General features: G+C 40.6%; 2 protein-coding genes across 2 annotated transcripts; both read right to left on the bottom strand.

The window, feature by feature from the left end:
- Positions 1–15,674: 15,674 nt before the first annotated feature.
- Positions 15,675–16,379, bottom strand: LOC138901936 (uncharacterized). The gene is made up of 2 exons (XM_070189736.1): positions 16,002–16,379; positions 15,675–15,893 (listed from the first exon to the last, which is right to left on the bottom strand). The coding sequence occupies exons 1-2, from the start codon at positions 16,377–16,379 to the stop codon at positions 15,675–15,677; spliced, it is 597 nt and encodes a 198-aa protein (XP_070045837.1).
- A 3,891-nt stretch (positions 16,380–20,270) lies between these two features.
- LOC104109232 (uncharacterized) lies at positions 20,271–21,821 on the bottom strand. Its single transcript, XM_033659441.1, has one exon. The coding sequence runs from the start codon at positions 21,819–21,821 to the stop codon at positions 20,271–20,273; it is 1,551 nt and encodes a 516-aa protein (XP_033515332.1).
- Between the last annotated feature and the right edge of the window lie 4,758 nt (positions 21,822–26,579).

Below are 26,579 nucleotides of genomic sequence, written 5' to 3'. Positions count from 1 at the left end.
GCCTTCTCGAACGCTTTAGCTTCAACCCATTTAGAGAATTAGTCAATCATAAATAGTATAAATCGAGCCTTACCGGGTGCCTATAGTAGGGGACCGACGATGTCCATTCCCCACTTCATGAACTGCCAGGGCGATAGGACCGAGTGTAGTAACTCCCCAGGTTGATGGATCATTGGTGCGTGCCTCTGATAGCCGTCTCATTTTCGCATGAACTTCTTTGAATTTTTCTCCATGTCGATCCAGTAATAGTCGGCTTTGATTATCTTACGAACCAACGATTTTTCCCCCGAATGGTTTCCGCATGTGCCTTTATGAACTTCACTCAAAATATATTCGGTGTCTCCCGGCCCCAAACATATGGCGAGCGGACCATCAAACATTCTCCTGAACAGAATATCATCTTCAGACAAGCTAAACCTGGCTGCCTTCATGCGCAGAGTTCTCAATTCTTTGGGATTCGAAGGCAGCTTCCCGGTCTTCATGTAATCTATATACTTGTTTCTCTAGTCCCATTGTTAAACTTGTCAAGTTATTTACGTCATGGACTTCTTCCACTACCGATTTCATGAGTTGTACGACCGTCTCGAGCTAAATTCATCGGCATCAGCCGATGACCCCAAGTTAGCCAGAGCATCGTCTTCGCTATTTTTATCCCAAGGCACATGTTGTAGAGTCCATTCCTTGAATTTATGTAGCGTTACATGTAGTTTATCCAAGTATATTTGCATTCATTCCTCTTTCACTTCGAATGTCCGATTGACTTGATTTACTACAAGGAGGGAATTGCATTTAGCTTCAACCACTTCGGCCCCCAGGCTTTTAGCCAATTCGAGACCTGCAATCATGGCCTCATACTCGGCCTCAATGTTAGTCAATTTCACAGTTCTAATAGATTGCATAACAACGTTACCCGTGGGTGGCTTCAATACGATGCTGAGTCCGGACCCCTTTGCATTTGAGGCACCGTCCGTAAAGAGGGTCCAGATCCTCAAGGAGGTCCCCGAGGTTAGCAACAATTCCTTTTCGATTTTAGGTATTAAGGTCGGCGTGAAGTCAGCCATGAAGTCTGCCAAAATTTGAGATTTGATGGCGGTCCGGGGTCGATATTCGATATCATACCCGCTAATTTCGATGGTCCATTTGGCCAATCGTCCCGAGAGCTCAAGTTTTGCATTATGTTCCTCAATGGGTAAGTATTTATGACACATATGGGATGGCATTGAAAATATGTCCTTAACTTCCTGGAGGCGCTTAGCAAAGTGAGCGCCAATTTCTCCAAGTGAGGATACCTCGTTTCGGCCTCACCTAGAGTCCTGCTAACATAATATATAGGAAATTACGTACCTTCTTCTTCTCGGGCTAAGACTCCACTTACCGCTATCTGGGATACCACTAAGTACAAGTACAAGTACAACTGCTCGTCTGCCTTCGGAGTATGAAGCAAAGGTGGACTCAAAAGGTACCGTTTGAGTTCTTCCAAAGCTTGGTGGCACTCCTAGGTCCACGAGAAGTTATTCTTCTTCTTCAATAACAAGAAGAACCGATTGCTCTTATCGGAGGACTTTGAAATGAACCGGCCCAAGGCGGCTATGTGCCTGATTCGCCTTTGAACGACCTTGACAATGTCCACCACGGTGATATCCTTTATAGCTTTGATCTTGTCAGAATTGATCTCGATCCCCCGGTTGGACACCATGAATTCGAGGAACTTCCCGGATCCGACCCCGAATGCGCATTTCTCCGGGTTCAGTTTCATATTGTATTTCTTCAGTATGTTGAAGGTTTCCTGCAAATATTTCAAATGGTCCTCTGCTCGTAGTCTTACATGCCATGTTAAATCCGTTTAAAACTCGGACTGCAAGCAATATTCTATCTTGTAGACCCAGTTGTTCCACGACCCTCGATCTAATGATATTGGCCGAGCTACTAATGTAGCCCAAATACACACTACTGATTGGGATTGTAAAGCAGTCGATGCAATTATAATTACCCAACTTTGAGTTGGGGTCGATTCCTCAGAGAGCTTATATTGGATTAGGTATATACTTAGACTAGGTGTATGACATGCCTAAAATGCACTTCCACACACTTTGTTGTTTCTTTCTACTTCTAAAATTTATGCTATTATTTGTAAATGTAAAGCTATAGAACAATATTTTTGGTGTTGTTATTTTTTAAGTTTATAAAAGATCTAGGGATATGACTTCCACCTAGGTGGTTACCTAACGGGTTGTGGGATTTAGGGCATGTTTTGTTAGTCGGGGTATAATATAGCAATCAACACGCGATTACCCACTCGATACCTCTCGGTAGTTAGAGTGATTTTTCCTAATTTGTCTTTCTCAAATCCAAATGGGTAATTCACAAAATCGTTGATATATGCTCAAGTCGGGTCTTACTATCTTTAGATTCAACCCTTTAATTGTGGCTATCAATTTATTGAGTTCACCCTAATTTCTTGTTATCCAAATTTTCCTAGACTTAGTCTCTTTTTCTCAAGTAGAGACTAAGTTAGTTAGGCATGAAACAATATTTGCAACCATTAATTCCTAAATCCAAGCAAGAACTAGGCTAAATATCATACACCCAACCTTAAACAAGCCCTAAATCAAATACCCATTAGGTACCCACACTAGTGTTGGGTCACAACTCTGGCTAGAGATTTAGCTACTCATAGGCAAAAATGAAGAAACTAAGGAAGAAAATAACATTAAACTCATAATAGATGATAAAGGGATGAAAATCCAATGTTAAAATGATAAACTAATACAAAGTTTCCCAAAGCAGTAAAGGCAAAATGACTATCTACTTTCTGGAGTTCAAAATTTAACCTAAATTTGACAAAAAGAACTATTTATACAAAGCTGAAATTATTGGAAAAAATTGCCCATGCGGAGGTTCTGCGGCCGCACAATTCTGTGTGTGGTCCGCACTTTAAAGCTGGGCTTGACATGATGGACTTATGCGGCCGCACAATTCTGGGGTGCAGTCGCACGTCTTCAGATTCTGCGGACCGCACATTTCTGAGTGCGGCCACACTCTTGAATTTGAGATTGGTAGGAGGGACTTCTGCGGTCCGCACATTTCTAAGTACAGCCGCACTCTTGAATTCTACGGCCGCACGATAATAGTGCGGTCCGCACTTCTTCATGGACTCAGAACTCCATCTCTCTGAACCTTATCTTCTGTGGCCGCACAATAATTGTGCGGTCCGCACTTTGCAAAGGCATTCTGTCAGATGTCCTTCATAGTCTGTGGCCGCACTCAATATTGTGCGGTCCGCACTTTGCTCTTTTTGCTTGGTTTTAGTCCTTGTCCAAAAATACTCCTTCTTGAGTTGAATTTCATCATTTTGGCTCTTTTTCCAATTGTCCTGCAAGTAAGCACATTTTATCAGTTTTTAGGAATATCTTTAAGCATTTTTTTAGCTAAAACTAAAGTAAAAGAATGCAAATAAGTAGTCAAAATCCCTACTTATCAACTCCCCCAAACTTAAGCTTTTGCTTGTCCTCGAGCAAATATGGTAATTCCCACCTCCACAAGAAAAGAGCTATTTCAGCTGGCCTAAGTTGCATCAAACACATATCAATTGGGACCAACAATTACCCACACACTCATGAATTATCAACAAGGCCATGTTTTGAATGTTAAAGCACTAATAGCTCTAATGTGACACTTGAGCATCAAGAGTTGACTTTACTCATCAAGGAAGTTCACACTTTTATGTAGGTCACTGTGGATCCCAAACTTCTCCTTCTATACTCTCCGTAAGCTCATCTCACTCAAGAATGTAGCACTCAATTCAATGATTCGTGAAAGGTTCGCTCACTCTCAAAAGAATGTCACAAGTACGACTCTAAGTACGATATGTTGCCTTTCATGTATATCACCACTAATGTACGCTTACTCAGCTTGAAATCACGTAGGGCTTTTTTGGCATGTAATGAAGGCTTTTGGACTAAGGAGGGAAATGTTGGAATAGAAAGGGTTCATCTTTCTTTTAGCACTCCATTTTCTCTTTTTGGCTCATACTTTGCCGACTCTTTGAGTCATTTTCTTTTTTCCTTAGGGGAACTAGAGAGACTTGACATCACTCTTTCCTGGTCATGATATTCATATTCTACTTCTTTGTTTTCTCCATGCTTTGCACTTTTGCTTTTTTTTTTAATCCTTTCAACCGTTCAAATTATTCACTTTCATTTTGTGTTTTTCCCTTGTTCTTTATTTATTTTTCTTTGCCTTTCCTTTTCTTCATTTCTTTTCTCTTCTTATGCCTTTATACCACTTTCAAACTCCTCATATCTCCCCCAAACTTATGTTTTCGCCATTTGTTTCTCATGAGTGCTAAGGAAAGCTCGGGCCAAGAGAGGGTCACTATAAAACGGGTAAAGGTTTGTAACATGGTTATCGAATGAAAAAGGCCTTAGGCTCAAAAGGGTTGACTAAGGATAACATCATTGTAGACCATGGACGGTTTCAAAATGGGTCAAGGATATTCTACAATCACTTTTCAAGCCAAGAAAACTTAGAATTTAGCCTACAAACACATTCGGGGCAAGTTCTAGACCATTCGCACGGGTACTTGGACTTGTAACAAAATATCTCACCTCTCACACAACCGGATTGTTAAAGAGGATAGAGTTGAGGGCCCATAACAACCGTATTAAAGATTGAAAATCGTTAATGGTTCAACTAAACTACCCGATGATTGCCTAGGTCAACACAAGAGTCACAAGGTCACTAACTAGAGCTATTTCTTTCCAAAAATTTATTTTTAACCATAAGCGTGTAGTTAAGTGTATTGGTACTAAGTGAAGCATGCTTGACCCTTTTTTATTCATTAACACTACTGTTTCTACCTAAACATAAAAAAAATGGACTCAATCCCTTAAGAAGGTTGCCACGCCGTCCATCGTTGGGAAGAGCCACCCGGTTCACACAAAACCCACCTTTGGAAAGAACCGTAGCATTAAGAAAACCAAAGGCTTATTTCTCACTTAAACATAAAAAAAAGTTGCCGAATCAAAAAGAAGCTATTAACATAAATAAGAAGCTAGAATACTAAGAAAACAAAATAAAGAAACTATGAAATAAGCTACTGAAAGTAAGACAAATGGATATATAAACTGAGGGGAATAGAATATATACATCAAAAGAGTGGGAGGAATATTTACATAATGAAAGAGACAATAAAGATAAAAGAAAAATAGTATTAAAGTTATTAAAGGCCAATGTCATCAAATCAAACCCACCAAAATAGACCACCCCCTGAATAAAAATAAGCATTGTCGTCAATGCTTAGCAAAATCAAAATAAGGGAGGGTGCATGGCAGCATCACCACCCTCGGGCTCCTCCAACTGGATCTCATAATCCTCTACTCGGGGAACAACGAGGTTGGTGAATATCTGAAGCACCTCCTCGGCAGTATGGGCAGCAAGGTCTGGCTCGTCAGACTGGCCAGCTGGTGCCTCTACTGATAGTGTTGCTGGGTCTACTGGTACTGATAGATCTGTCTCCATAGTGGTGGTGGTCCTAGATGAGTCAAAATCTCAGCTAACCAAGGGCGAGCGGCATCACCCATAGCAAGCTTCTCCAAGTACTGGCTTGCCTCTACCTCCTCGAATTCTAGGTGAGTGTTCAGAGTGCTTGGGTCGAATCTGACTTTCAAATTTCTCACTTTGGTACCCTTCTTGATGTGTGCCACATTGGCATAAAACTCTCGTACCAAGTGCTCTTTGGCATCCATAACACTCTGGGTGAACCACATCCACCCCTTGCGCTCCCTGAATTGCTTAAGGATATTTGGATTGTATTTATCCAAATTCTTCAGCAAGAATTATCGCTCAAGTGTAAGAGATCTCTGGGGATACCACTCTCTAAACTTTGTGAAGGTAGTTAAACTCACGAACCTATCTTCACATACTTCCTTCTTCTTCGACCTCTCTAGGCTGCCCACTCTAGTGTCACCTCCCCTACTATCATCAGGAACATCATCATCATCTACTGCAACTGGTGTAGAGGGAGTGTATGTAGAGGAGGGCTGTGAACCCTAGCTACCAGCATCGGAACCCTCAGAAGAACTTGTTGTGGTGGAGGGTTCGTTATGCAGTTGGTATCTCCTAGTGAATTGTGGTGGTTGGGACTGGGCCTCAGGTTGTACCTCCACTAAGTGACCCTCGGAGGCTTCCCTAGATGGGACATACGAGCTTGATTCTGAGGGATCTGTGGCCCTACCTCTCCCAGTGGTTGACACTTTGGCTATTGCTTTTGATTACACTCCCATAGGTTGAGTGCTCTTTCCTCGACCTCGGGAGGTTCACCCCTACCTTTAGATGTATCACCTCTGCCTCGTGATTGAACCATTATCTACAATAGGAAGCTCATAAGTCAGTTAAAGTTCAGAAGCATGTTAACAATTACAGGAAATCAATGTATAAAAGAGACAGTATGGACCCCATAATATTGAGTGCGGCCGCAGACTGCCTTGTTCGGACCGCACAATTTCAAAGTGTGGTCGCACATGTTGAAGTGCGGACCACACAATTTTGAGTGTGGCCACACAAAACCAGGTTCAATCTACTGGGTTCTCTGAAGTTCCAAAGTGTGGTCGCACAGATTTTTTCGCGGACCGCACAATTTTGAGTGCGGTCCGCACTTTTCATGTATCATATTTTTCCCCAACTCAAGATCTGCGGAACGCACAATTTTGTGTGCGGACGCACAATCAAAAATAAAACGGCGTTGAGTTAGGTTTTGTAATTTTTGCAAAATTTAAACATGGTATTTTCAAATTAAACATGATGAATGATCTATCTAGTCCCCAATGAGCACACATGAAATTACCCACATAATTTCAAGCACACATGAAGAACATTTGACATTTTAGACCTAAAATTAACTATACTAATTAAGAACAAAAACTAAAAGATTGAAAAATCTAAACATGAATTGAACATACCACTGATGAAGGATGCAGGTAAGAATCTACACTGATGAAATGAATGTGGATTGTGAGGTACTTTGTGTGCACTGTGCTTGCTTAGGTCTCAAAAGTTCAGAGTGTGTAAAGTTGTGAATAGTGCAATGATGCCCTATTTATAGGTTGATCAAAGTCGGTCAAAATTGAAGTTGGGTGTGGCCGCACAATTTTTAGTGTGGCCCGCACTCTTTACCTGAACGTTTTTGAATTTCTGCGGTCCGTACAAAAGTGAGTGCGGTCCGTACAAAAGTGAGTGCGGTCCACACTCTTTACCTGAACCTTGCTGAAGTTCTGCGGTCCGCACAAAAGTGAGTGCAACCATAGAAATTTATGCGGTCCGCACAATTTTGTGTGCGGACGCAGAATGGCCTTTTCTCTACAATTCAAAACTTCAGAGAGTTGGATTTTTGGGTCTCCAGTTGGCGGCCGCACAAAGAATTGTGCGGCCACAGATTCTTCTCTGTTGTGGCATACAAAATTATGCGGTCCGCACAATAAATGTGCGGTTCATATTTTTTCAACATTTGGCCAATTTTTTCGAATACAGTACCTACAATACACACTCATTCCTGCAATTCACGTCAAAACCAGTTAGCTCAATACAAAACCTATCTAAAAAAGAAGAAAATAAAAAATGAAAAGAAACATGGGTTGCCTCCCAAGTAGCGCTTGATTTAACGTCGTGGCACGACGTAGATTACCATCAATCACTTGAAATGAATTAACACCACGACGTGGCCATCATCAACTTTGCCAAGATAATGCTTTACCCGATGACCATTGACACTAAACACTTCATCATTTTTGTTCTTCATGTCTAATGAACCTAAGGGTATCACAATCACAACCTCAAACAGACCACTCCACTTATACTTCAACTTTCCTGGGAACAATCGTAACTGAGAATTGAATAATAAAACAAGATCACCTTCTTTGAACTCTTTGTTTCGGATGTACTTGTCATTGAGGTACTTCATCTTGTCCTTATATAAGGACGAACTTGTATAATCATGGTACCGGAATTCATCAAGTTCATTCAATTGTGCCACCCTTAAGTTGGCGGCGACATCCCATTCAAGATTAAGCTTCTTCAATGCCCACATAGCCTTATGCTCAAGTTCCACCGGAAGGTGACAAGCTTTCCCGAACACTAACCGGTATGGAGACATACCAATCGGTGTTTTGTAAGCCGTCCTATAAGCCCAAAGAGTATCATCAAGTTTCTTCGACCAATCTGTCTAGTTGGCATTCACTGTCTTTGACAAAATACCCTTGATCTCCGGTTGGACACTTCTACTTGCCCGCTTGCTTGAGGATGATAGGGGGTCGAGACTTTGTGAGTAGAACCATATATGGCAAGTAAGGTATCAAAAGCATTATTGTAAAAGTGCGATCCCCCATCACTAATAATGGCCCTTGGAGTATCGAATCTTGTGAAGATGTTCTTTTTCAAAAATGCCACCACATTTCGAGCTTCATTGTTGGGTAAAACGATGACTTCAACCCACTTTGACACATAATCCACAGCTACCAAAATGTAAGTGTTCTCACAAGAGTTCACGAACGGACCCATAAAATCAATGCCCCACATATAAAAAAATGTCAATCTCCAAGATGGTGGTGAGGGGCATCTCATTTTTCTTAGAAATCCCACAGGCCCTTTGACATTTATCACAATGCTTGACGAGATTGCTGGCGTCCTTGTAAAGAGTATTCCAATAGAATCCACAACTCAACATTTTTGTTGCCGTTCTAGCTCCACCATGGTGACCACCATATGGTGAAGAGTGGCAAGCCTCAAGAATTTCCACTTGTTCTTCCTCCGGTACACATCGTCGAATCACACCATCGGTAAAAATCCGGAAGAGATACGGCTCATCCCAATAATAGTCAAGGCAATCCCGTTTGAGCTTCTTCCTTTCGTTTAAGAGAACTCATTTGGTACATTACCACTCACAAGATAATTTCCTAAGTCGGCGAACCATGGCATCCAGGTCATTGAAATGGCTAGAAGTTACTCGTCGGGGAAGGAATCATTTATATCAAGGCCGTCATGTGGCCTCCTCTCTACCTCGAAACGAGACAAGTGGTCCGCCACTTGGTTTTTACTACCCTTGCGGTCTTGAATCTCTAGATTAAACTCTTGCAATAGAAGCACCTACCGCATTATCCTTGCCTTTGAATACTCTTTGCTCATTAAGTACCGAAGTGCCGCATGATCGGTGTGGACAATCACCTTTGTACCCATCAAGTACGGGTGGAACTTCTCCATAGTGTTAGTTTTACAGCATGTATATAGTGTAGTATTGTCCCACATTGGTAGAGGAGGAGTATGTCCTTGTATAGTATAGTTATAAATAAGGACCTCTTGTATTGTATTGTTCATCCAATATCAATAACATATTTTCTCCCGTGCCTTCTCACATGGTATTAGAGCAATTGTGAGAGACTTATCGCTGTGTATAAATTACAGCGATTTCGAGAAAGAGAAATCAGTACTTTTTTAAGGCTGTTTTCTATCTGCTTCATCTCTATCGGTGTTGTACAAAATCCAACACTACCATAAGAGTCATCAATGTCCGACGACCAAACCCCAGTGAAAAGCTCCGGCAGCAGCCACCTCACGCGCCGGCGCGTACGACCACTTCCGGCCATTTTTTGAAAATCTTCCTTCAGAACAGTATGGTCGCCTGGTAATTCTGATCCTACCCCTACTGTTTTCATTTCATTCCGACAACTTTGAGTTTTTTCCGACAACTACAGTATTATTCCAACAGCTACATTAGATTTCGGCAGCTACAGTATTTCAGTATTCTGTTTCTGTGTTTATGTACTCTGTTTCAGTAGATTACAGTTGATTCTTTCTCTTATTTGGTAATAATTTGCAATAATGTCTTTGGAATTTGATGCTTTTGGGTCTAGAAACATGAGTTCTGGAAGCTCTAGTGCTATTATTACCTCAAAACATTTAATGGGAGGTTCAAACTACTTAGCTTGGGCTTCATCTGTCGAGTTGTGGTGTAGAAGTCAAGGTGTTCAAGATCATCTAATTAAATAGTCTAGCGATGGAGATAAAAAGGCAATAGCACTTTGGGCAAAATTCGATGCTCAGTTATGTAGCATTTTGTGGCGATCTATTGATTTCAAGTTGATGCCCTTGTTTCGTCCATTCTAGACATGTTATTTGGTTTGGGCAAAGGCACGCACCTTATACACTAATGACATATCTCACTTCTATGATATGATATCGCGGATGACAAACTTAAAGAAGCAGGAATTAGATATGTCTACTTACTTGGGTCAAGTATAGGTAGTCATGGAGGAATTTGAGAAGTTGATGCCAGTTTCTGCTAGTGTGGAAAAACAACAAGAGCAGCGACAGAAGATGTTTCTCGTTCTTACCCTCGTTGGACTTCCTAATGATCTTGATTCAGTACGCGACCAGATTTTGGCTAGTCCGACTGTCCCGACAGTTGATAAATTATTCTCTCGATTACTTCGCCTTGCTGCAGGACCAAGTCTACCAGTGATCTCATCACAGATACTTGATTCCTCTGTTCTTGCATCCCAGACAATGGATGTTCGGGCATCTCAAACTATGAAGCATAGACGAGGAGGAGGTCGTTTTGGAAGATCTAGACCCAAGTGTTCTTATTGTCACAAACATGGACAAACTCGTGAAATGTGCTATTCCTTACATGGTTGTCTACCCAAAAATGCTTACATTGCTCATACCGAGACTCCAGATAACCAGAGATTTTCTTTATCTAAAGAAGAATATAATGAGCTCCTTCAGTATCGAGTAAGTAAGCAGACATCTCCACAAGTAGCCTCAGTTGCTCAGACTGATACTTCTATTACTGGTAATTCTTTTTGCTTGTGTTTCCCAATCTAGCACTCTTGGCCATGGGTCATGGACTCAGGCGCTTCTGATCACATCTCTGGTAATATATCACTTTTTTCAAATATTGTATATTCACAGTCTCTTCCCACTATTACTTTAGCCAATGGATGTCAAACTAAGGCAAAAGGAGTTGGACAAGCTAATCCCTTGTCTTCTATCACCGTAGATTCCATTCTTTATGTCACTGAATGTCCTTTTAGTCTTGCATCTATTAGTCGTTTGACTCGTGCCCTCCATTGTGGTATATATTTTATTGACTATTATTTTATTATGCAGGACCGCAGTACGGTACAGACAATTGGTACAACACGTGAATCAGAAGGCCTTTACTACCTTAACTCACATAGTCCTTCCACAACATGTCTAGTTACAGATCCTCCATATCTAATCCACAAATGTTTAGGACATCCTAGTTTATCCAAACTTCAGAAGATAGTGCCTAGTTTATCTAGTTTGTCTACATTAGATTGTGAGTTGTGTCAACTTAGGAAACATACCCGAGCCTCCTTTTCGCGTAGTGTTGAGAGTCATGTAGAGTTTGTCTTCTCCTTAGTTCATTCTGATATATGGGGTCCTAGTAGAGTCAGTTCATCCTTGGGATTTAGTTATTTTGTTAGTTTCATTGATGATTATTCAAGATGTACTTGGCTTTTCTTAATGAAAGATCGTTCTGAGTTATTTTCTATATTCCAGAGTTTCTGTGCTGAAATCAAAAACCAATTTGGTGTTTCTAATCGCATTTTTCGCAGTGATAATGCCTTAGAATATTTATCTTCTCAATTTCAGCAGTTTATGACTTCTCAAGGAATTATTCATCAGACATCTTGTCCTTATACCCCTCAGCAAAATGGGGTTGCTGAGAGAAAGAATAGGCACCTTATTGAGATTGCTCGCACACTTCTAATTGAATCTCGTGTTCTGTTACGTTTTTGGGGCGATGCAGTTCTCACAACTTGTTATTTGATTAATCGGATGCCTTCATCTCCCATCAAGAATCAGATTCCACATTCAGTATTATTTCCCCAGTCAACCTTATACTTCCACCTCATGTTTTTGGGAGCACGTGTTTTGTTCATAACTTAGCCCCTGGGAAAGATAAGTTAGCTCCTCGTGCTCTCAAGTGTGTCTTACTTGGTTATTCTCGTGTTCAGAAGGGATATCGTTGTTATTCTCCAGATCTTCGTAGGTACCTTATGTTAACTGACGTCATAGTTTTTGAGTCTAAACCTTTCTTTACTTCTGCTGACCACCATGATATATCTGAGGTCTTACCTATACCGACCTTTGAGGAGTTTACTATAGCTCATTCTCCACCTTAGACCACAGAGATTTCATCCATACCAACCGTTGAGGAGTCTAGTGTTGTTCCTCCTAGTTCCCCATCCACAAGAACACCACTCTTGACTTATCATCGTCGTTTGCATCCTCCATCAGGCCCAACTGGTTCTCGTATTGCACTTGACCCTGCTCCTGCTGCGGACCTTGCTCCTGCTACGGACCCTGCTCCTAGTACACCGATTGCACTTCGGAAAGGTATACAGACCACACTTAACCCTAATCCTTATTATGTCTGTTTGAGCTATCATCGTCTGTCATCTCCCCATTATGCTTTTATATCTTCTTTGTCCTCGGTTTCCATCCCTAAGTCTACAGGTGAAGCGTTGTCTCATCCATGATGGTGATAGGCTATAAGTGACGAGATGTTTGCTTTACATACAAGTGGTACGTGGGAGCTTGTTCCTCTTCCCTCGGGTAAATCTACTGTTGGTTGTCGTTGGGTTTATGCAGTCACAGTTGGTCCCGATGGACAGATTTATTGACTTAAGGCCCGTCTTGTTGCCAAAGGATATACTCAGATATTTGGGCTCGATTACAGTGATACCTTCTCTCCCGTGGCTAAAGTGGCTTCAGTCCACCTTTTTCTATCCATGGATGCGGTTCGTCATTGGCCCCTTTATCAGATGGACATTAAAATGCCTTTCTTCACAGTGATCTTAAGGATGAGGTTTATATGGAGCAACCACTTGGTTTTGTTGCTCAGGGGGAGCCTCGTGGCCTTGTATGTAGCTTGCGTCGGTCACTTTATGGTCTAAAGCAGTCTCCTCGAGCCTGGTTTGGTAAGTTCAGCACGGCTATCCAGGAGTTTGGCATGACTCGCAGTGAAGCTGATCACTCTGTGTTTTATCGGCACTCTGCTTCATGTCTCTGTATTTATCTGGTAGTCTATATTGATGATATTGTTATTACTGGCAATGATCAGGATGGTATTACCAATCTGAAGTAGTATCTCTTCCAGCACTTCCAAACTAAGGATCTAGGCAGATTGAAGTGCTTTTTAGGTATTGAGGTTGCCCAGTCTAGCTCAGGTATTGTTATTTCTCAAAGAAAATATACTTTAGACATTCTTGAGGAGACGGGGATGATAGGTTCCAGACCTGTTGACACTCGGATGGATCCGAATTCTAAACTTATGCCAGGACAGGGGGAGCCGCTTAGCGATCCTGCAAGCTATAGGCGGCTGGTTGGAAAATTAAATAATCTCACAGTGACTAGACCCGACATTTCTTATCCTGTGAGTGTTGTAAGTCAGTTTATGAATTCTCCCTGTGATAGTCATTCGGATGCAGTTGTCCGCATTATTCGATATATAAAATCGGCTCCAGGCAAAGGGTTACTCTTTGAGGATCAAGGTCATGAGAAGATCATTAGATACTCAGATGCTGATTGGGCAGGATCACCTTCTGATAGACGTTCTACGTCTGGATATTGTGTTTTAGTAGGAGGAAATCTGGTGTCCTAGAAGAGCAAGAAACATAATGCAGTTTCTCGGTCTAGTGCAGAAGCAGAATATCGAGCAATGGCTGTGGCAACATGTGAGTTAGTCTGGACCAAATAATTGCTCAAGGAGTTGAAATTTGATGAAATCAGTCAGATGGAACTTGTGTGCGATAATCAAGTTGCCCTTCATATTGCATCAAATCCGGTGTTCCATGAGAGAACTAAACACATTGAGATTGATTGTCACTTCGTCAGAGAAAAGATACTTTCAGGAGAGATTGCTACAAAGTTTGTGAGGTCGAATGATCAATTTGCAGATATTTTCACCAAGTCTCTCACTGGTCCTCGTATTGGTTATATATGTAACAAGCTTGGTACATATGATTTGTATGCACCGGCTTGAGGGGGAGTGTTAGTTTTACAGCATGTATATAGTGTAGTATTGTCCCACATTGGTAGATGAGTAGTATGTCCTTGTATAGTATAGCTATAAATAAGGACCTCTTGTATTGTATTGGTCATCCAATATCAATAACATATTTTCTCCCGTGCCTTCTCACACATAGCAAAGACAATAGCAAGTAGCTCTTTTTCGGTCACTATGTATTTGACTTGGGCATCATTCATGGTCTTGCTAGCATAGTAGACTGAATGGAAGATTTTGTTGATATGTTGCCCTAAAACTTCTCCAACCGCCACATCACTTGCATCACACATGAGCTCGAAAGGTAAGCTCCAATCCGGTGCGGTGATAATAGAAGCAGTAGTCAATTTGAACTTGAGAAATTCGAATGCCTTCATACAGTCCTCGTTGAAATAGAACTTGGCATCCTTCTCCAATAGTTTACATAGGGGATTCACCACTTTGGAAAAATCCTTGATGAATCGGCGATAGAACCCCGCATGACCCAAAAAGCTCCTCACTCACTTCACGGATGTAGGGGTGGGAGTTTAGAGATCACCTTTATTTTGGCCTTGTCAACCTCAATACCATGCTTTGAAATTTTATGGCCGAGGATAGTGCCTTCCTCGACCATGAAGTGACATTTCTCCTAATTCAAAACCAAGTTTGTTTCCTCACATCTTGCCACGACTTTATCCAAGTTGTTCAAGCAATCATCAAAAGAATTTTCTACCACGAAAAAGTCATCCATGAAGACCTCAAGAAAATCCTCCACCATGTCGGTGAAGATGGCCATCATACACCGTTGAAAAGTCGCCGGTGCATTGCATAACCCAAATGGCATTCGTGAGAATGCAAAAGTACCATAGGGACAAGTGAAAGTAGTCTTCTCTTGGTCCTCCGGAGCAATAAGAATTTGATTGTAGCCGGAATATCCATCAAGCAAACAATAAAAAGCTCGACCGGCCAACCTATCAAGCATTTGATCAAGGAATGGGAGTAGGAAATGATCTTTTCGAGTGACTTTGTTGAGCTTTCGATAGTCCATACACACTCTCCACCCAGTCACCGTTCTTGTGAGGATTAACTCATTCTTATCATTTGTGACCACAGTCATGCCCCCTTTCTTTGGGACACATTGCACCGGAGAGGTCCACGAGCTATCGAAAATGGGGTAAACAACCCCGACATCCAATTATTTTATGATATCTTTCTTCACCACCTCTTGCATTACTTCATTTAATCTTCTTTGATGTTCAACGGAGGGTTTGGCATCCTCCTCCAAAATAATCATGTTTATGCAAAAGGCGGGGGCTTATACCCCGAATGTCCGTCAATGTACATCCTATAGATTTCTTCCACTTTTGTAGCACCGCCAAAGTAGAGTTTGCCTGCACACAAGAGGAAAGAATAACCGGTAAAGTAGAACATGGACCAAGGAATTCATACCTGAGATGTGGAGGTAATGGCTTTAACTCCAAAGTGGGAGGCTTCTCGATTGAGGGCTTTGTTGGAGGAGCCTTCTGGTTCTCAAGATCTAAGGATAATTTTCGAGGTTCATAAGTGTACGACCCTATTCCTTGCAATGATTTACACATTTCACATAGCCTTACTTCTCATCATCATGATGATTAAGCAATACGGCCTCCAAAGTATCATCAACATTCATCATGGCACTAGCATCATCAACAATCACCTCGATCACTAAATCCACAAATGAACAAACTTCATTGCTATTCGGTTGCCTCATAGATTTGCATACATGGAAAACCACCTTGTCATCACCCACCCAGAAGGTGAGATCACCGGCATCCATATTAACAAGAGCCTTCCCAGTAGCAAGGAAAGGTCTACCCAAGATAATAGGCACCTCATAGTCCACTTCGCAATCAAGAATCACAAAGTCCGCCGGGAGGATGAACTTATCAACACAAACCAACACATCATCAATAATACCCAATAGTCTCTTCATAGTATGATCCGCTATTTGTAACCTCATAGATGTGTGTATTGGATGCCCAATTCCCAAAGTTTTGAACACCGAGTAGGGCATCAAGTTGATAGTCTCCCCTAGATCACATAGAGCTTTGGAAAAGTCGGCGCTCCCAATAGTGCAAGGGATTGTGAAAGCATTGGGATCTTCTAACTTCAGAGCCATTGAGTGCACAATAGCACTCACTTGATGTTTCATCTTTATAGTCTCACAATTCATTGATCTTTTCTTTGTCATCAAATCCTTCATAAACTTTCCATAGCAGGGCATTTGTTCCAACGCCTCAACCAATGACACATTAATGGATAAGCTCTTCATCATGTCAATAAACTTCTTGAATTGGTTCCCGCTATTTTTCTTGGCGAGCCTTTGAGGGTATAGAGGATGAGGCCTTGGCATTGGTGCTTTGGCCTTTGGCACTACCTGTTCCGGTATGTCAATCATGTGTTCCCTAGATGGGTTCACTTCTTATTGAGTCTCGTTCATATTTTTATCAATATCCATTCTCACTTCTTCATTAGCTTGAACCACATTGCTTGGAATTTCATCTTTTTTAATCACTACATCATCATCCACAATTCTTCTTTGGTTTGAGGTCGTTGCTTCCCCACATTTTTCACTCCTTGTGGTTACGGTCATGGCATGTCCCGTGTTGTTTCCACCTTTCGGGTTCATCACTGTGTTACTAGGTAGTGACTCCTTAGGACGAGTATTTAAAGCTTTGCGAGATTTGCCCTACTTGAACCTCTAAATTGCGGATTGAAGTGTTGTGAGAGGCTAGTTGAGCATCGGAGTCAGTATTTTTCTCCATCATTTATTTGAATATATTTTCAATCTGTCATATTTCATTATTGGAAGAGCTAGAACCATGAGACGGATAAGGAGGCGGGTTGCTTGGTTGTTGATACATCAGGGGCCTTTGAAAGCCCGACCCCTGATTCCCTTGGTTGTTATTCCAACCCCTTAGTTGTTGCCTCCCCAATATCCTTGATTGTTCCCACCCAATTGCCTTGGTTGCCTTGATTATTCTAATTTCCTTGATTATTGTTATTGTTCCAATTACCTTGGTTGTTGTTACCACCACTCCAATTGCCTTGGTGGTTTTGATTGTTCCAATTTCCTTGAGATCTCCATTGTTGTTGATTCGGGCCTTGAGTTGTTTCTTTGCCCTTGGTAGTTATTCACATATTGCACTTCTTCCTCTTGCTCATTGTATGATTCGTCTTGGTCAAACCCACTATCATCTTGCACAAATTATTCCACACGGTTTTGCACTTGTTGACCCTTTTGCCTTCGCTTGTTCACCATGATATTGACACTTTCAATTGCATTTACTTGCTTAGGACCTTGAACTTATTGAAGTTGAGCTTTGGCTAATTGATTCATTGTTGTGGTCAACTCAGCAATTGCTTGCCCATGATCATGCAATTCTTTGTGTATGTGAATCACATTTGGATCACCTTGAGGAACATTAGCTCTACTTTGCCATGCGGATGAAGTATCTGCCATTTCATCTAAAATCTCACAAGCTTCAGCATATGGTGTTGTCATGAAATTCCCACCGGCAAGTTGGTTGACCATGCATTGATTGGTAGTATTGATCCCCCTGTAGAAGGTTTGTTGAATCATAGCCTCAGTCATGTCATTATTCGGGAATTCTTTCACCATAGTACGGTACCTCTCCCAAATCTTGTGCAAAGGCTCATTGGGTTCTTGCTTGAATGCTAGAATCTCCTCTCAATGAATTTTTCTGCTAATTCATCCCATGTATGGATATAATGGTTTGGCAATCTTTCTAACCAATCCAAGGCTTTCCCATGTAGAGAAAAGCGAAATAGCCTCAACTTTAGAGCATTCTCGGAGACGTTGGTCTGTTTACTCCCCCAGTAAGTGTCCACAAACCCCTTCAAGTGTTTTGTATGCATTTTGACTCGGAGCCCCGGTGAAGAATCCATGTTGCTCTAGCAATGTGAGCATAACATTGGTGACTTGGAAGTTACCCGCCTTAATGCGGGGCGGGACTATAGCACTTGTGTATCCTTCATTTGGCAACACCCGGTGTAGAGCCGCTCTTGGTGGATGTGGGGAAGGGACGGGAATATTGTCATGAGGTGGTCGGCCTCGCCTATTTGCTAGAGAGTTCAAGAGGAACCTCATCACCTTGGTCATCGTCCACTTCCTCCCCCAAAGGCAAGTTTCCGATAGGATCATTGTTGAGAGCCATTTTTGTACCTATAATCGATTCGCAAAAAGGTTAGTAACTCGGAAGGAAAAGAAGACAAGTCACATACAAAACCAAATATATAGCTAAATCCGTTTTAAGCTCCCCAACAACGGTGCCAAAAGTTTATGTCGCCCAAATTCACACCATTGATTGGGATTGTGAAGCGGTCGATGCAATTATAATTACCCAACTTTGAGTCAGGGTCGATTCCTCAGAGAGCTTATATTGGATTAGGTATATACTTAGACTAGGTGTATGATGTGCCTAAAATGCACTTCCACATACTTGGTTGTTTCTTTCTACTTCTAAAATTTATGCTATTGTTTGTAAATGTAAATCTATAAAACGATTTTTTTGGTGTTGTTGTTTTTCAAGTTTATAAAAGATCTAGGGATGTGACTTCCACCTAGGTGGTTACCTAACGGGTTGTGGGCTTTAGGGCATGTTTTGTTGGTCGGGGTATAATATAGCAATCAACACGCGATTGCCCACTCGATACCTCTCAGTAGTTAGAGTGGTTTTACCCAATTTGGCTTTCTCAAGTCCAAATGGGTAATTCACAAAACTGTTGATATATGCTCAAGTCAGGTCTTACTATCTCTAGATTCAACCCTTTAATTGGGGCTATCAATTTCTTGAGTTCACCCCAATTTCTTGTTAGCCAAGTTTTCCTAGACTTAGTCTCTCTTTCTCAAGTAGAGACTAAGTCAATTAGGCATGAATCAATGTTTGCAACCATTAATTCCTAAATTCAAGCAAGAACTAGGCTAAATATCATACACCCAACCTTAAACAAGCCCTAAATCAAACACCCATTAGTTACCCACATGAGGGTTATGTCATAACCATAGCTAGAGATTTAGCTACTCATAGGCAAAAATGAAGAAACAAAGGAAGAAAATAAGATTAAACTCATAATAGATGATAAAGGGATGAAAATCCAATGTTAAAATGATAAACTAATACAAAGTTTTCCAAAGAAGTAAAGGAAAAATGGCTATCTACTTTCTCGAGTTCAAAACTTAACCTAAATTTGACAAAAAGAACTATTTATACACAGTTTAAATTATCGGACAAGATTGCCCCTGCGGAGGTTCTGCGGCCGCACAATTTTGTGTGCGGTCCGCACTTTAAAGCTGGGTTTGACAGGATGAACTTCTGCGGCCGGACAATTTTGGGTTGCGGCCGCACGTCTTCAGATTCTGCGGACCGTAAATTTTTTAGTACGACCACACTCTTGAATTTGAGCATGACATAAGGGACTTCTGCGGACCGCACATTTCTGAGTGCACCCGCACTCTTGAATTATGCGGTCGCACAATAATAGTGCGGTCCTCACTTCTTCATGGACTCAGAACTCCATCTCTCTGAACTTCATATTCTACGGCCACACAATAATTATGTGGTCCGCACTTTGCAAAGGCATTCTGTCAGAGTTCCTTCATAGTCTGCGGTTGCACTCAATATTGTGCGGTCCGCACTTTGCTCTTTTTTCTTGGTTTTAGTCCTTGTCCAAAAATACTCCTTCTTGAGTTGAATTTCATCGTTTTGGCTCTTTTTACAATGCTCCTGCAAGTAAGCACATTTTATCAGTTTTTGGGAATACCTTTAAGTATTTTTGAGCTAAAACTAAAGTAAAAATGTGCAAATAAGTAGTCAAAATCCCTACTTATCAGCTACCTGGATCGATTAACACACGCCTAACTCGAGATTTATTTATGAGTACATATATTACCAATGCATCATTATGTGGTTGCACGATGCCTTCAGCGTCCTCGTTGTTGAAAGATATGGTTCCCTCCGGTACATAATCTCGAGTCCGATTTTCCCTTGTAATAGACATCTTAGTGCGCTTTAACATCGGACCTTGGGCGACGTCAACTCCACCAACAGTGGCGGACCCAAGATTTTTATCAAGCGGGTTCAAAATGCAAAGAAACAAATATACAAAGAGGTCAACAAAAACTATATATTAATAAAATATATTATTACAACTGTCCTCTACGAGTTTTCATTTCCTGAAACGTATTCATAATAGTCTCATCAGAAATGGTATTAAATATTTTTCTTTCTGCATAAGGTACCAAGCAACCGCTCATGAATTCGTCATTTATTCGGTTTCGCAATTCACTCTTGATCAACTTCATCGCTGAGAAAGTTCTTTCAACTGTAGCAGTGACAATTGGTAGAAGCAAAGCAAATTTCACAAGGCGAAACACAAATGGATAATTCACATGCTTCTTTGTCTTAACTAGTGTTTCAGAAAGATCAACATGTCCTTGTAGATTTGAGAACCTTTCATCAACATCAGTAACATCAACAATATAAGTTTCAAGTTGATTCTTGAGCGTAACCATTATATTCTCATCAAAATCGTCAGGATACAATTCAGCCATCATCGATATCTTTTTTATGTCAAAACCGAAAAATGAATCAATTGGATTTAAGCAAGTTACTCCAAGAAGCAAGTTCGTTGTCACCTCATTAAAACGATCATTGATTTCTTGAACTTGCCAATCAATAATCGTAAAAAAGATATCAACACGATAGTGATGTAAAATAGTATAATCAATAACTTTACGTCGAAATCTTCCAGAGTTAACATAGAAGTCAACAAAGTTTGGTATCAAAATATTATACTTGACACAAAATGCAAACACCTTATCAATAAATGAATCACATTCTTCTTCTCTTAGCTTTTGCAACCATTTCTTTGTCACTTCAACAAGTAGAATAGCATTTGCAATATCTTGCTCCTTTTTTTGTAAAAATGTATTAAGCTCATTTGTGATTCCCAAAACACCTCTCATTAGGTGCAATATGAAAGCAACCTCAAATGTTTGACAAGTGCTAAGATATCCCTTTGCCTTAGCTCTTTCTTCTAAAGTTCGGGCATCAACAACGATAGTATCAATAACATCAATAATTGAGCCAAACATAGAAATAAAGTTCTTAAAAGATTTGTAATGCGAACCCCAACGAGTATCGGCAGCTCTGGCAAGACCAAGTTCTTGATTCAAACCCCTACCAGTTTCAAGTTCACCCATGTCTAATGCCTCTTGAACTTTTTCTGCTTGAGATTCTCGAAGATCATCCATACGTTTAAAAGAACCTCCCACTATATTCAATACATTAGAAACTAACAATACAAGTTCTCCCACTTCAAGACACTTTTTGGATACCGCAACAAGAGTTAATTGAAGTTGTTGTGCAAAATAATGAATGGAATAAGCAGATTTACTTTCTTGTTGAATCAAAGTTTTGAGGCCACATAAATCCCCTTGCATGTTTCTTGCTCCATCATAGCATTGTCCACACACATAAGATAAACTCAAAGAATGTTGAGCAAGGTAATCAACAATTGCTTCCTTTAAACATAAAGCACTAGTATTACGAACATGAACGATCCCAATAAAATGCTCCACCACAGATCCACATCTATTAACATATCGCAATACAATAGATAATTGCTCTTTGCATGATAAATCACGTGATTCATCAACTAGCAATGCAAAAAAGTCTCCATTTAGATCGTCCATAATTGCTTTAACTGTTTCAATTTTACATGCAATGATAATGTCTTTTTGAAGTTTATAGAGGTCAACTGATCATTCTTTGGAGCCTTTTTCAACACAAGATCACAGATTTTATCGCACCTCTCTGCATACCATGAAAGAATCTCAAGAAGGTTACCCTTGTTTAATGATGATTCATCTTCATGGTGTCCACGGAATGACAATCCTTGATTCAATAGGAGTCTCACAACCTCAATTGAAGCCTTCAAGCGAATTTTGTATTCGAGCTTGGTTTGACTGGATTGCCTATCAAATGAAGTTTGAATTGACTGTTTTTGTTTTAATAGATCTTCACATTTCTCTTTTGCATGATTATGAATACTGCTCGACTTACCAACATGAATATCGAATCTCTTTTTTTTGGGCCAACTCTTAAATCCTAAACTTGAAAATACATCGCCTCCACCTTGATGAATGTCTTCATCTTGAAACAAGTAACAACACAAACAATAAGCTGCATCTTCTATCACACTGTACTCCAATCAATTACGATATTCATCAAACCATTTAGGATTGAAAAGGCGCTTTAAGCCCGAAAAATCTTTTTGAGAAAAATTATGATATCGGGGTTGGTAAGGACCTCTTTAGAGATATTCTCTTCTAATCTCATCACGCTAATTTGGATGATAATGTCTAATGGGTATTCTCTCCTTTGGATCAGTCAGTAAAGAATCAAGATCTATTCCTTATCTTTATCTTTTAGAGGATTGAGGTTGCTCTTCTAATTGGTTTAAATTTTGTTCCACAGGAGTAGCAATTGGAGAGGAAGAACTTGGTTGTGGCAACTTGAAAGATACTGGAGGGTAAAATCTCTTCATTGTAATACAAACTGGATTACCAAATTAGAATTAGAATTAGAAGAATAATTTTGTATATGTTTAACCTTAAATTTAAACTAGAAGAATTAATTTGGCCGAAGACAACCCAAGTAACGATCACTCATCAGATTGCAGAACTATTGCAATGAAACTTTCATTCATGGATAACAACAAAGGTGATCTTCCTAGATTTTGGAACTTCAGTCCTAGAAAATACTATTGCATGCTAAATATTATTTTATAAAGGGAAATATGTTGATTCAACAACGAGCCAAGGAAAATGTCCTTGACTGCATCAAGGAAACATAACTGATTTCCATTCCATATCAAAAGTACACACACGCCCAAAAAAATCATGTGTACGTATACGTATATTCAAACTGAAAAAGGATTTCTCACTCAAAACCAACAACAACAGTTTGAGATTTTTCATAACTAAAGAGAAAAAGTGCTTAACTTCTCAATATAAGCAAGTTTATTACTCTCAATTTTTCACCTTTCCCCATTTTCCATTAAGATTAAAAATTATATTAAAAAAATATTTAACATGGTATATCTCAAATTGAAATTGAGTTTCTCAGCCAAAACTCATTAAAACAATCTGAATTTTTTTCCAAAGCATAAATTACAAAAATTTGCAATATAAGCAACTGAGAAACCTGATAGTGATAATTGATAGGCTGACGGCGAGAGACGGAGAGAGGCGACCCAACGAGAAGCGGCAATGGCTTATGGCTAATGGAGGAGACGACCATGAAGCAATGTTCTTTGAAATTGAACTACAACAAAGAGAAGAAAGCACATAGAGGTGAAGGAAATTTATTTGGATTAAATCTTAATACAAAAGAGGAATAAATACTAGAAATTAGAAAACTAGAATTAGTTCTTATTGATCACCTGAACTTTTAGTTAGATACCAAGATGAAGCCCTTTGTCTTTTAGGGAGATGACCTTCTCGGCAGGGGCTAACGGAAGAGGTGAGTGGTGACTATGGAAGCGATTCTCTTTGAAATTAAGAGAGAGAGAGAGAGAGAGAGAGAGAGAGAGAGAGAGGCACCGAAGGGCTTGGGATTAGAGATTCTAATCGTTTTCTGATTTGGGGAATTGGGGGATATTTTAAAAAAAAACATAACCGACGTCATTTTTATGGGAAAATAGACCTATATTAAAAAACCCAAAAATAGAGGGCATATATGACTAACTGGTTTCGAACTCAGGACCATGTGGAAATTTGAACCCTCTTTACCAGCAGGCTAGGCGATTTACTTGTTTGAAGTGGGTTCAAAATAATCTTTATATCATTACTTTTTCGAAGATAGAAAAAATATACCTATATACACAATATTATTTTTCGACGAATGGGGTTTATATGAACCCTCTTGACTCCATGTGGGTCCGCCTCTGTCCACCAATGATCATGTTAATGACGTGCTGAGGTTCCTCTTGCTCGATCTGCTTGTTGGAGTCCCTATTCCTGAAGTGATTTTTGGCTCGATCACTCAAAAATTCTCGGAGGTATCCATTATTGAATAACCGGGCTACTTCTTCTCTCAGTTGTTGGCAATCTTCAGTTTTGTGGCCGTGAGTACCATGACACTTACACATTAGGTTGGGGTCCCTTTGGGCAGGACCAGATTGCAATGGTTGAGGCCACTTAGTATCTTTGATACGTCCGATGACTGATACGATGTCGACAACATCGACATTGAAGTTGTACTCTGATAACCTTGGTGCCTCCCTAGACCCGATGGGTCAGTCGAAATCGTTTTTACTCATGAGTCCCCGGTTATTATTACCTTGATCGCTTCTTCTTTCACTCCCCAAAGGGTTGCGCCCGGACCCATTACCCCTTCCATCTTCATTGTATGGTTGATACCAATCTCTGTTCGATCTTGGTTCATGATCGATGGCTCTTTTGGATCTGTCACTAGTTCTGACAGGATAAACGGACCCGGAAGGGGTCTCGAGCTGATCGTCTTCGACCCTGATTTTTGGTACCTATTATGGACGTTGGCCCAAGTTACCGCCGGGTATTCTAACAATTTTTGTTCCAGCTATTGTGAAGCCAATGAGCTTTGGGGGTTGAGTCCTTGGGTGAATGCCTAAACGGCCCAATCGTCCGCGATCGGAGGCAGATCCATCCGTTTTATTTGAAACCTCAACATGAATTCCCTGAGCATCTCGTTATCTCATTGCTTTACTTTGAAAAGGCCTGACTTTTTGGTTTCGCTTTCACAAAGGCATCTATAAGCATAGCAAATGAGTCAATAGAATTAGGGAGTAAGTTGTGATACCATATCATAGCTCCCTTTGACAAGGTCTCTCTGAACTTTTCAGCAGCATGGATTCGATTTCGTCATCTTAGAAGTCGTTCCCCTTGACGACGCACGTGTAGGAGGTCACATGTTTATTTGGATAAGTTATTCCATTGTACTTCAGATTTTAGGGCATACAAAACTTCTTTGGGATCGGCTTCAGAGCTGCGCTCGGAGGGAAAGGCTTTTGGACAAATTTCTTGGAATCCAGGCCCTTCAGTTTCGGTGGTGCTCTTGGGATTTGATCGACCGTGGAGTTGTAGGTCTCCACTTTTTTGTCGTTGGCTTCGATTTTCTTTTCTCCTGATTCCACTTGTTTTGTCAGTTCCTCAAGCATTTTTATTATCCCGGGGTTGGTTCCGGGTTCTGCTTCACCCGACCTTTCTATGGCCGGTCCATTTCTGCGAGCATTTTCCCGGATGGTTCGGGATCATCTCTGTTGGAGGCGCGACTTTGGTTCTGCAACTAGGCTATCGCTGCATGTTAAGTCTGTAACATTTCGAAGATCACCCCCAAGTTGATCCCATCACCTTCGCCGTCGTGTGTACTTCGGGCTATCGACCGTGCTCCATAGCGAATGTTATTTTCGGTGTCAGTAGGCAAGTTTGCTTCGATAGCCACGAGTGAGTTAGCATCGATCGGATCTACGTCTGGGACTCCGTTGGGGGTGTCAACAGGGGGCACTTCGTTGTTGGGCACCATGTTGTTGTTCTCTCCATGGTGGCCGGACTCAACATCAACGTTCAAATGGGCAAATTGGGAGTTTGACATTTTTAATTTGACCTGAAATTAAAAGCTCAAAGAATAAGTGTAAAATAGAGTGTATTATAAAAATTTGTATCAAATTGCCACTATTATCCTTAGCCCCACGGTGGGTGCCAAATTATTTACCCTAAAAAAAATGGATACCAATTGAATTTATATGTGGTTTTAAGGATATGCGGATTAATTCAATACAAATGATAAAAAGCGTTAGATTAATAGATAAAGGATGTAATAAATTGTCAAACCAATTAAGGGGGTGATCAATAGCTTAATGCAATGTCTGCCTTCGATCTTGGGCTCACAAAAATGAAGAACTGATGAACAAAAGTAAAAACTTTGAATAACAGAGAAAATAATAATATATTGCCTTGATATACGTGTTACAATCCCTAATGAATAATGAGACTCTCCTTTATATAGTAAGTGAATTTTACCCTAAGTACAATTCTATAAAAGATAAAAATCTTTCGTTTTGCTAATCACAGATTTTCTGCCGATACATGCCGAGATTCACGCAGTGACATCCGGCTAGGTGCGAATATCACGGCCCTTTGCTAGTCGTGCTCGATTATCTAGTAATGCTCTCCGAAGTTTTAGGGTTGAATTAGACCTGGAGGATGTGGTCCCGATTATTTCGAGGGCAGGTGTTTTGCCCGGACTCTGACTCGAGGGGCTCCTTGCCCCGATTTCGATTTCTTACTTTCATGTCTCGCTCCGTTTACTCCATTGAGAACCGAGATATCCAACGGGCTCGATTTCACCCATATACAATGCTAACTACAAATACATAACTTAACTTTAACACAAATGTGCTTTTTTTATTT

The sequence above is a fragment of the Nicotiana tomentosiformis genome, chromosome 11 (assembly GCF_000390325.3).
Source record: "Nicotiana tomentosiformis chromosome 11, ASM39032v3, whole genome shotgun sequence".
Classification (NCBI taxonomy): Eukaryota; Viridiplantae; Streptophyta; class Magnoliopsida; order Solanales; family Solanaceae; genus Nicotiana; species Nicotiana tomentosiformis.
Note: the sequence above shows the minus strand (reverse complement) of the source record. Positions and strands in the feature narration are given on the sequence as shown.

Bases quoted from the DNA above. Each gene is read 5' to 3' on its own strand.
- LOC138901936 (XM_070189736.1), bottom strand. From the start codon at position 16,379: ATGATGAAGAGCTTATCCATTAATGTGTCATTGGTTGAGGCGTTGGAA. The intron at 15,894-16,001 runs GTTTGTGTTGAT...GCTACTGGGAAG, and splicing joins GTATTATTGATGATGTGTTG to GCTCTTGTTAATATGGATGC.
- LOC104109232 (XM_033659441.1), bottom strand. From the start codon at position 21,821: ATGGACGATCTAAATGGAGACTTTTTTGCATTGCTAGTTGATGAATCA.